Raw genomic sequence first — 10990 nt, 5'->3', positions numbered from 1 at the left:
AAGTACTTCTTAGCTATTACAAATCTGCCGGCTAAGGTGCGCTTTTGGTATTTTTCTTTGAAACTTTTATCTTCTACTTGTCTCTTATATCTTTTCAAATCAATCATACTTATCTCACTGTACTTGAGAACGTAATGTGCCGTAAAAAAACTGAATACGCATACAGTTAAAAAAAAAAATGCAAACATAACCTACTTATCACGTTGCATCTAAAATTCTGGATGTCTTTTGGACATTTATGAAGTTGAGAAGGAATTAGAAATCGGTCGGTAGGCAGCAAAAGTAAAACAACGTGTCGGGATATAATATTTATATTTCTCTTTCTCTTAAACTCTTATAATCATAACAGTTCAGTATAATGATCTCACTAGGATAGTGCTGTAAAATTAAATATTCTGCCTTCGTTGCGGAATGTTTTGTTTTTCAGTTAAAATATATACAACATTAGCTAATTAAAAATATGGAAATACTTGAGGCTTGCCGAAGGAGGGATATTTATTTGCAACTATTTGTTTGCAACATTACTATATACAGAATGTTCCACCAGAAAACTGATTTTTCGAAATATTTTCATGATCGAAATTGTGAAAAAGGATATTTCAGATATAATTCGTAAACGCTCTGAAATATTTTTGCATGTTACGTCACAATCAAAGAATTAAGTTGTTCAGTTTCTGATGGTACACTACAGTCTTCAACAAAAATATATATTCTCTCTACATGGCATTTTAAGAATTTTTATATTAAATTTTGCAACTTTTGCAAACATTCTATATAGAAAAGAAGTTAACAAGTGAATTAAATATTTAAAAAAAAGGTGTTGTCAGCTGTTTTGCATTTAATTTTAATAACTCTGGGAGTTGAATTTCAAGAGTTATGTTGAAAGATAAATTCTCTTGAAGCGAACAATGTGCTTTCGACGAAACGCTCAATATACATGCAAGCGTTACACAGTTAAAAGTTCATAAGCGATATAGGACTTTTTTTTACATGTAAAGACGATTAGCACAGACCTCCTTCGTAATCTTCCTCTTCTTCTTGTTTTTGCGTTGGTTTCGATGACGGTGCGACTTCTGGGTTTTTTTCTGTTGATTGACTCGATTTGCTGACTTCGTTCTTCGTCTAGAAAATTAATAAACTATTGTTGTATGGCTTCATGAAATAATCAAACGCAACGATAAAAGATAACACTTGCATGGTTAACTTCTGTCTCGGCAGTAGCCTGTTCTGCGTTAGGAGAAACGTAGGATTCCGTAGCGTTGACTCTTACTCCAGCAGGCGGTATAGCATATTCTTGTTGTGGTAGAGGTAAACCTCGCGCTAGCTTAGCATACTCCACGTCCATATGCTTAATAAAAGGACTGTTAAGAGCGGACCGAGCTGCATCCGCGTCCTCATTGTCGTACGCTTGTAATAACATCTCCAATGTTTGCACCTGCAAGAATAAATTCCAATTATTATTATAATTAAAAATAATTATAATTTTTCTATTTTGGCATTAAAAGATCGTCAGTTTTTAGCATATAAATTTTTTGTTAACGGATATTAAAAAGATTTCTTTTTATTACATTAAGTTAAACAAGTTAGTTAATTTTTTTCACATACTTCAGGAGCTTCACAGCAGTTACCCCATTCTTTGAAAGCTTTCTCAGCTGCAACTTGATCACCTCGCGCTAATTGTACTAATACCAATGCCACAGTGAGCCTTCCGAGTGATTGCCAGTATTTGATTTCTTGATACAAGCCAATCTCGCGACGTATCGCATCCGCTGCTTCGTCATACATCTGTAATTTCACTAGTAATCTTGCGACTTTGCTCATATATTCTGCTGCGTGTCGCGGACTGTCCTCACCCTATAAATACATTTTCTGTTAAAACATTTTTCTATATACTAAAAAAATTTTGAAACTTTTTTAAAAATCTTTTTACAAAAAATTCTCTTCTCATTTTAAATAATTGATTTTTATAACTTTGTAATTATTTAACTTATGATGTAAAATATCAGACTATATTTACCATAATTACATCAGCCGCACGTTTATATAGCTCCAAAGCCAATTGTGGTTGTGTAGCTTCCAGCATCTTGGCTGCTTTGTCAAGAGCACTTACACCAGACTCAGGGGAGCCATGTTGTTGAAAAAGACTACAGGCACTGTGAGCTAGTTTTGATGCTTCTGACAAATCTCCCATTTCCTTGCAGATGAGCAGAGCTTGTTCGATGCTCCTGAAAACATTTCATTTTTATGATATTGTGCAACATATGCAATGAAATTTAAATTCTGTAGATGCATAATACATACTTTGCTGCATGGAACCATCTGCCTCACAATAAGTTGTAGAGTTAAGAGAAATATAAGAATATGTAAAATTTAAATAAACAATATTTAAGATGAATATTTAATGCTGAAAAATCTGAAATTAGTTTCTTGTTACATAAAGGATACGATTTGGTTTGTTTATAACAATCAGCTGCCTTCACTAAACAATCTTTACACTGCTTGTAAGACTTGGCTATTCGAAAGCATGTTGCTAAAAACAAAAAATTAAAAATGTTTAAATTGCATCAGGTTCATGCAAAGTACTTATACAATTAAATTTTTAATATATTAAATAGTAAATTTTATTAATAGTTTTTATATCAGAAATTGTTAAAATGTATGACTTTTTGCTTATATATTTATTTACTCATTGCTTTTTATTATTATAATCTCATATTTCTCTTACCTGCATGTGAGTATTCATCAGCTGCTACCTCATAATCAGGTCTCCATTTTAAGAAAGTAGGTTTCAAACTGAAAGAAATAATAACTTATTCAATGCAAGCCTATAAATAGTATACAATTTTAAGAACAAATTCATGAACTTGGAAAAGAATAAGTTGAAATTGGTTTGCTGTGTAATTTTGCAGGCTTACTTTATTTATCGTTTTATTAACGTATTATTAACATAAAAATTTACACACTGTGCATGGCAATGTAAAATTTAACAAGAAAACTTAACCTAACCACCTTAAATATCGAGAAATGTGGAAAAAAAGAAAAAAAAAGAAAGATTGTGGGAGTGCTCACGCTTTCTCAGCCTGACGTATGTGCTCGTTCGCCTCCTCGATCTTTGACATTTTTCTCCGAATGGCGCCTTTGTTTAAGAACGACGGCGACAAAGTTGTGTCAGATCGATGCCCGGAATTGCGCCGTTAATCCCAAAAGCTGATCCACCTCTCGTTAAGATAACTGCGCCTGCATACAGACGTCAAGACCGATCTTTACGTCTCGCCGTTGACGAGGACGAGCGTTTTCTTGAGATCGCGGAACACGCAAGCGATTATCGACGAGCACGATCTAACCTGACCCTAACCCTAACCCAATTCCGTCGCGAAAGCCGCTACGTCGCGTTCAGCGGTCTGTCGAACCTGATTGGTTCTTACCTTCAGATTTAGGGCCGGTTTCTTTATTCGTAGACAAGTTTTATGTTACAGATAAATTGTATGTTAATTTTCGTTTATATTTATAATTAGACAAAGATGTATGGATATTTTATATGCAAAATAATTTATCGAGAAGTATATATAAAGAAATCAGGCATTAGAGCAATTTGCTGGACGTTGATCTGCTAAACAATTCACACCATCTTGCTTCTCGTAATTCGTGTCATGGTTGTTTTTGTTTGAATTTCGAACAGTTTAGTTGGACTCGGTAAACATGTAATTATTGCGATTTGCCGATGCATTTTCGTAAATTCACCATTATTTTTTGTGAAGTATTGATTCACTATTGATATCTTGGTGGTGTTTAAGAAACGAAAAAAAGATTTATTTCTTGTGCACATTGCATCTGTCGTCGCAAACTCGCTGGCGGGAAAGATCTAACCTCAACCTCAACGCTTAGGTTTTGGTACATAATTAAATAGATATCGAACACGTTTTTGGATTAAGGTAATAATTATATTTTCTCCGTTATATTTTGAACTTTTTTTTCTTACATTCTTTTTTCGTGTTATTAATTAATGTGCTCCAACAAATTGCTTGCCAAAGTTAACCTACACAATTTTAATTTGACAAATCTTATTTAGAAAAGTTACGTTATAAATCTTAATAATTTTTACATTGAGTACAAGTGTTAAGCATAATACTGTAGAAATGATAAAATTATAATATACTGTTCAACTTGTGACGAATAAAGAAACCATAAATGCTAATTAGATGGCTGAACGATTGGAAGACTTAAATCTGCCCAATGCAGTTGTGACCAGAATCATTAAAGAAGCCCTACCTAGCGGGATAATAGTTGGAAAAGATGCCAGGACAGCAGTGGCAAAAGCTGCATCCATTTTTATTCTGTACCTCACATCATCTGCTAATATAGTAGCCAAGAAAGGCAATCGCAAAACCATCAGTGGACCTGATGTAATACAAGCAATGATAGACATTGAGTTTGATCAGTTTGTCGATCCATTACAGGAATCTCTAGAAAATTTCAGAAAGATTCAAAAAGAAAAGAAAGATGCAACATCAAAGAAAAAGCAACAGAAAAAAGATGAAGATGATGTAAATGGAGAGGATGAAGAAGCAGGAAGAGAAGTTATAGAAGTTTTTTAAGGAGTAAATTTATTATATGTTATTTTTAAATAAGTATAATACTTTACACGATAATAAGTTAAATTTTAATTTATAGTAAAAATTAAATATGTACATGTAAACTTAAAAAAAAACCAACATTGTTTCAAGTTAATTAAATAAAAGATTAATGTTTATTTTAATAATTACATTTGCACAGGGTGCTCCTAATTAAAGGACTAATATTTAGGGGGTAGGTGGATCATTTGGAAACCTTGTATTTTAATCTGGGACACCCTGTATAATAAGATTACATATAGAACACATTTTTTAATATTTATTATCACTTACAATCATTTTAAAACATTTGTAATATTATAAACGATATGACATGTTTTTCATATAAAATAGAGAACTGTATTATTATTTTTTTTAATTAGAGAGAAGATCAATCTGCACAAACGTAAATTTTATTATTTAACTGGAGCCTTTCTCACAAGCAAATTACTATGTTAATATTTAGATTAAAAAGACAAACACTATAATTCAAACTATTGATTCACATGTAAACGATTATTTATCAAAATTTTATTGTAAAAATTATGCTTTTATAAAAGCTTGCATTAATTTTCGTATTTATTCAACAAATTTTACCTTTATATCAGTTTCCTTCTCTTACATGTGTCTGTATATCTTTATAGTTTATAAAGGTATTTGCGCGATTACTTTGGTTACAATATTTATATGAAAAGTTTATTTTAACAATTTTCTGGAAAGTTGAGGCACCTAACCTACCGTTTAAATAAGTGCATGTAAAAAGATTATTATAGTGTTTGTGGAATGCTGTTTCAATTATTATTATGTCGATATAAATTAAATTGATCAAAGAATTTCCAATGGTAAATAGTTAATTTAATAAAAAAAAAAAACTAATTGCTCACAAAATTGATCACATTATTCGAGCAATTTTGTGAGTTACAATATATTTACATATATATATAATATACGGGTCATTTTCGTCCGATAGCATGACCACATATTTTATTTCTTAAGTCAGAAATAAGGATTTCCACTTGAAAAAAATTAATTTGACCTCAAATTGCATCCCCTAGCTTTTAAATGAGGTGTACGGGTAGTCTGAAACACCCTTTATATTCTGTATATCGACACGCATGAGCATCAGTGGTCAATATAACTCGATGTGCGTTATACTTTCCACAATTATGGAAATAGTTTGTTGACGTGCATATAATCACAGACCAGGAAGAATAGCACATTTCGATACCCGTAAAAAGCATCAAGTCGAAAGATTATTCACAAAGAAGCTAAATAAAACGGTTTTGTGAATTTAAGGCTGCACAACTCGAACTTTGCGTTCTATTGAACTCCGACACATTGGACATTCTGCAGGAACTTTTTCCGCGCAAGCGGAGCAGCAGCAGAAGTGTCCACAAGGTAGAAAAATCACTTCGCACTGTAAAAAGAGACGTATTTATAATAGTAATAATATAATTTCATCAAAATCTTATATACGTATATATATACCTGCAAGTCGAGGCAAATTACACATTCTATCATATTGACATTTTGAATCGAATTGTAATCTTGATCGCTAGTCGATGCTTCTTCGAAAGGCGCAGAAGCTGTTATAGGCGATCTGAAATCACTCATTTTAATTTCTGCCAGATAATTTTCAACAGCTAGCATTATGGCAGCACGATCATTCTCACAATTTATGCCAATCTGTAAAACAAAATAACGATCAGATATTTATTTTAAAGTTGAATAATTTAAACTTTTAATTTATAACATCTAAGATCAAAACTTAAGAAATTTAAGAATAAAGATATGCGCACATTTTTTAACTGTTCGTCGCTAATGTTCGGTAATAAAGACGGCAAAGTAGCCAAGAATGGAAGGCAGTGTAAAGCTCCTGCTATCGCCACATGTCGAACTAAAGTAGGTTCCAACATCTCTAATAGTCCTTGTGGTCGAGCTTCCATCAAAGATTGATATTGCATCAGCCAGAACAAACTGCCGCGTCTCATGTTCTATGAATATTTTTCGTTATTTTATTACTTTATTATTCTTATTTTTACACTTTCTTAATTTTGTTTGTTGTTTCTATTGTTTTACTATTTTTTTAATAATTATCAAATATTATAAAAATGATTAAAAATAAAGAAATCAAAAGAATAAAAAAGTTTGCGATAAAATATACGAAATATATAATTACGGAAATGCATCGTTGTTGTTCTATCGTATTGATCGTTTCTAGTAGTTGATCTCTTCTGTTTTTTTGTTGTTCCAATAAATCGATTAAAATGGCTGTTAAGGTCACGCGTTTATCAGCAATTTCATTCTAAAAATACGTGTGTAAATTTTATTAATTACATATATATAAGAATTTATCACTTTAATACTTACAAGTTGCTGATTAATCTCCAACTTCCTTCTTTCGAGTTCAATATTAGTAAGCGCAGCCAATTGCGACTGCACTAAATTCATTTGTTGAATAATGCTCCAAGAACGCGTATCGCTTCGTTCTAATAACGCGGCTACCGCCGCTTTCTGCAACACTTCGTCCTGTCGTAATCTATCAACAAGATCTTGCCTACTTTTTTCTTGATCATGCATTATCTGCGCCAAATGGTCGTTGTTTCTCACCTCCCTAAATTTGAATTTTAATTTTATTTCTCTTTTAATTCTTTTTATAATAGACACTTGGAAAATAAAAAATAATAAAGTTGTAATTGTTACGGACAGCGTAAGCAAAGATTGTACGGTGTAATCTCTATTTTTGGTATGCTCTTCCCATTTTCTTGCTCGGCACATTTCTTCTTCCAATAATTTTTCCATTGCATCTACAAAATAAATTTATATTCGTGTGTAAATAATCCTTATTTCTTAAAAATTGTATACTTTTATGCTTGGTACTTACAAAGAGTATCTTTCGTGCGTAACATGAATTGTTCCGAGTGGCAGGAGCTTAGTAGTTGCATCTCTTCCTGCTTCTCTCGCTCTACTAATTCAGCTTGACTTTGTCTTTCTTCCTCGCTATTTCTCAGAAATTCTTTAATTACATTATCAGCTTCTCTTTCCGCTAAAAAATAGTTTTATACATTTGTATTTTCTTTAGGTCTGCTAAATTGTACATTTCGTAAAAAAATTAATTACAAATTGAAAGGAAAATTATACCATTATAAATATAGGAGAGTAAACGTGATCTATTTGTATCCCTTTCTTGCTGAACTTTTTCGAGTTCTTGCTCTAATTGTACCTGCTGTAATGCTACATCCTCCAAAAGCTAAAAATGCAGTAATCTTTCATGTTTAACATGTTTATAATTTTCGTATATACTTAATTCACCTTCTTTCTGTGAGCCTTAAGCATGGATTGTACTTCTATTTCGTATTCCTGTTGTTGCTTTATATTTTTTTCTACTTCTAACAAAGCATTTTGCCGATGCTCCTAAAAATTAAATTTATTATTATTATCATTGAAATTTATTATTTTATTGGCATGCTATGTAGGAGGTTAATTAAAAACTTTACTTTTTAATATATAATTACGCGAATAAAAGAGATTTTATTGTTATTAATGAACAAATGCACTATTTTATTAGTAAATAAATTATTTGATTAAACTATTAAAAATTAGTTTTATAAAGAATTGAATTAATGTTTTGCAGTTTACATAAAAAAGTAACACTGCAGGTAAATTAAATGAATAAATTGCAAAAAGAAAAAATGTTATATAATATAATATTAGTTATATAACATAAGTTAGTTATATAATTTTTAAAAACTACTAAAGGTAAAATAAAGCTAAAGATGGATAACAAAATCGTATGTAAAAGAAATAAAAAAGAATTTTATGAGTGAAATTACAAAATGTATGAAGCACTAAACACAATAGTGATCCAAAAACTAAAAATAAATTAAAATACGATAGAATTTTATTATACAAAAAACTGCCATATGCAAATTTCTTTTTAATCAAGATTTTGATTTATTTTTTATGAGTTGGATCATTATTGCACTAAGCACTTTTCGAATTTGTTATAACGATAAAAAATTAAATAGATGACAAGTGGGAAGCATACGAAACTTGAAGAAGCGTCCAACATGCCTTTATTTCGTTTAGCTTCTGTAATGCTGCCTAAAAGGAAAAAAAAAACTGTGAATATGTGCAAACATTGAAAGTACATTGCGCGTGAATTATGAAGTCACAAAATTGATCAGTTTCTATCGATTTTTTAAAATATAAACGAAAAAGAAACAAGCGTATAAAAAAATTTTAATGATTTAAAAATAGTTTCGAGAAAAGAAAAATGTATACAACATATTAAAAAAGATAAATATTTTAATGATCCTTGAAGATTTAATTTAGTGATATTAATTTAGCAATAAAATAGTTCACTAACAAAACTTTCTGTTATGTTCGTGCACTATGTTATAATACCTGTACGTCGTTACTCTTATTATGGTATACTGTCTGCATATCTTCCGAGCTCGTATCCATTGTTATATCGGTTTCTGAAACCGAGCTCTCCGGTGAGTACTCGATACCACTTTCGTTTGCCAAAAATGCAACAATTACAATCGTACCGCCGTCTAAAATGTCCTGGCATGGATACGATAGATCTAATCCTTCAATATTTAAATTTGTTAATTGTTGTGCGTAGCCCAGAGATTTGGGCAGCTTATGTAAAGGTTTATTGTGGCTAATGTCGAGAGTGTTGAGCTGCTGCAGTTGGCCAATGCCATCGGGCAGCTGTTTCAGATTATTTCTCGAGACATTCAAAATCGTTAATTTATTCAAGGACACTATCTCGTTGGGTAGTTTGCGAATGTTGTTATCTTGCAAATAAAGCTCCTAAAGAATAGGTCAGAATATTTATTCATTTATAATAATGAATGGAGTTGAGTCTTTTTATAAAACAATATAAGAGAGAATTGATATACAATCACAGTCACAGTAATAATAATTTTAAAGTAGCAGGAAAGCAATAGGATAGCAAATAATAATTATAGTGATGGTAACAATAAGTATAAGTATAATCAGTTTGAAATAATTAAAATAAAAAAATTACCTTTAGAGAAGAGAGATACTTAATGTCAGCAGGCAATGCAGTAAACTCGTTTCTGTGAATGTCTAAGACAGTCAATAAGGACAAGTCACTTAAGGCACCACCACCCGATAGTGAGCTTAGTTTGTTATCATAAATTAGCAAGATCTTCTTTCGGAACACCTTACAAAGCGAATAGATACCCGACGGCACATTCTTCAAGGCACATTCCGATACATCAAACACTGGCTCTGGATTTTCCCTGGCCTAAATAAAAATTAATAAAAATAAAAATAAGCAAGATAGAATAATATTCTATACCAAGTTATTATTCTAAGTATTTATTCTTTTATTTATTACATTAATTACAGGTTTATTATTTATTTAAAAAGCAATTATAGAGTAATACAATTTATTGTTACTTAATTAGTTATCATGGTCACTACTTGATGTTTTGCTAATGTTTCTCAGTCATTTGAACCTTAATCTCCCTAAACTTAGCTTTCCATCTTTCCATTATATTTTATTGTATATAGATACACACGTGACATTCGTCCATTTATTAGTTATTAATGTGAATTCGATAAATAATTCAGGCATAGGTTGATACTGCCCAGCTGACTGACTCATGAATTCATAACCTTAAAAAAAGTAATACGCACCAAGTAGAGCTTGTATTCGAGCCGCGCCTTGTAGTCGACGTCGCTCTTGCTCCCGTGCTTCCGCGACATTCTTTCTCGACATCCGTTGTCATGACAAAGAAACGAACGAGGATCTCATCTCGCGCAGCCGACATGTGATCCAACAGTACGATAGCGTCGAGCCTTCTATAAGACCCGTTCGCTTCAGCTGGCTTCAGATCCAGCTATCAATTAACTGTCAGTGTCTGCGCATGTCTCTCTCTTTAAACTACATTGCTTTTTGCGTACGTCCTTGCTAGTAAGAGTTGAAAATAGATAAAAAATAAATAAATTACGTCGACATTAATTAATTGCTCGAGATCGACATGGAGATATCCGTGAAAATTGTACGATATATACATATATATATATATCGATCGAACTTCTCGACTTCCGCGACAACTTCATGCTAATCACCTGCACGGGCTGCACGTCTCCCGCGTTTCTAACAGTTTCTAACAGTTTCTAACCAGTTCACGTATTTGCTTGATTTAGTTTTTGGATTGGCGAGAATATGGTATATTCGCTTCGTGACTTAACTCTAATTGAAGAGTCGCACTGCCGGTCTTTGTTTTTGCCCTCGACTTAAGTGGAGGTTGTCAGGTAGAAGCGAAGAAATTAACGAAATAACGCGGTAAGGAAAAGGAAGAAGAGAAGTATGAGGTTAGGGGGAAGAGAGCTGTTTA

General features: G+C 31.9%; 3 protein-coding genes across 5 annotated transcripts; 1 reads left to right on the top strand and 2 right to left on the bottom strand.

The window, feature by feature from the left end:
- Positions 1 to 295: 295 nt before the first annotated feature.
- LOC139106357 (gamma-soluble NSF attachment protein) lies at positions 296 to 3349 on the bottom strand. The gene is made up of 8 exons (XM_070663074.1): positions 3070 to 3349; positions 2726 to 2793; positions 2446 to 2530; positions 2302 to 2319; positions 2018 to 2225; positions 1606 to 1854; positions 1196 to 1435; positions 296 to 1122 (listed from the first exon to the last, which is right to left on the bottom strand). The coding sequence occupies exons 1-8, from the start codon at positions 3117 to 3119 to the stop codon at positions 1003 to 1005; spliced, it is 1038 nt and encodes a 345-aa protein (XP_070519175.1). The 5' UTR covers positions 3120 to 3349; the 3' UTR covers positions 296 to 1002.
- A 200-nt stretch (positions 3350 to 3549) lies between these two features.
- Positions 3550 to 4738, top strand: Chrac-14 (DNA polymerase epsilon subunit 3 Chrac-14). Its single transcript, XM_070663118.1, has 2 exons — positions 3550 to 3932; positions 4200 to 4738. Exon 2 carries the CDS (start codon positions 4200 to 4202, stop codon positions 4593 to 4595), a length of 396 nt encoding a protein of 131 aa, XP_070519219.1. The 5' UTR covers positions 3550 to 3932; the 3' UTR covers positions 4596 to 4738.
- A 705-nt stretch (positions 4739 to 5443) lies between these two features.
- LOC139106328 (E3 ubiquitin-protein ligase LRSAM1) lies at positions 5444 to 10489 on the bottom strand. Of its 3 annotated transcripts, none has more exons than XM_070663028.1 (13): positions 10287 to 10489; positions 9649 to 9891; positions 9018 to 9431; positions 8664 to 8714; positions 7923 to 8024; positions 7752 to 7860; positions 7495 to 7656; positions 7318 to 7417; positions 6981 to 7224; positions 6790 to 6915; positions 6410 to 6604; positions 6099 to 6296; positions 5444 to 6027 (listed from the first exon to the last, which is right to left on the bottom strand). In XM_070663028.1, the coding sequence occupies exons 1-13, from the start codon at positions 10353 to 10355 to the stop codon at positions 5902 to 5904; spliced, it is 2139 nt and encodes a 712-aa protein (XP_070519129.1). In that variant the 5' UTR covers positions 10356 to 10489; the 3' UTR covers positions 5444 to 5901. The 3 variants fall into 3 exon arrangements, with proteins under 3 accessions (XP_070519129.1, XP_070519133.1, XP_070519139.1); XM_070663032.1 differs by having other exon boundaries at positions 8685 to 8714; XM_070663038.1 differs by lacking the exon at positions 8664 to 8714.
- Between the last annotated feature and the right edge of the window lie 501 nt (positions 10490 to 10990).

Source organism: Cardiocondyla obscurior, linkage group LG01, assembly GCF_019399895.1.
Source record: "Cardiocondyla obscurior isolate alpha-2009 linkage group LG01, Cobs3.1, whole genome shotgun sequence".
NCBI classification, from domain to species: domain Eukaryota; kingdom Metazoa; phylum Arthropoda; class Insecta; order Hymenoptera; family Formicidae; genus Cardiocondyla; species Cardiocondyla obscurior.
Note: the sequence above shows the minus strand (reverse complement) of the source record. Positions and strands in the feature narration are given on the sequence as shown.

Bases quoted from the DNA above. Each gene is read 5' to 3' on its own strand.
- LOC139106357 (XM_070663074.1), bottom strand. From the start codon at position 3,119: ATGTCAAAGATCGAGGAGGCGAACGAGCACATACGTCAGGCTGAGAAA. The intron at 1,855-2,017 runs GTAAATATAGTC...ATGTATTTATAG, and splicing joins GTGCGGCTGATGTAATTATG to GGTGAGGACAGTCCGCGACA. The intron at 1,436-1,605 runs GTATGTGAAAAA...TTATTCTTGCAG, and splicing joins ACTGCTGTGAAGCTCCTGAA to GTGCAAACATTGGAGATGTT.
- Chrac-14 (XM_070663118.1), top strand. From the start codon at position 4,200: ATGGCTGAACGATTGGAAGACTTAAATCTGCCCAATGCAGTTGTGACC.
- LOC139106328 (XM_070663028.1), bottom strand. From the start codon at position 10,355: ATGTCGCGGAAGCACGGGAGCAAGAGCGACGTCGACTACAAGGCGCGG. The intron at 7,861-7,922 runs GTGAATTAAGTA...CTGCATTTTTAG, and splicing joins TTAAGGCTCACAGAAAGAAG to CTTTTGGAGGATGTAGCATT. The intron at 7,225-7,317 runs GTCCGTAACAAT...ATTCAAATTTAG, and splicing joins GTACAATCTTTGCTTACGCT to GGAGGTGAGAAACAACGACC.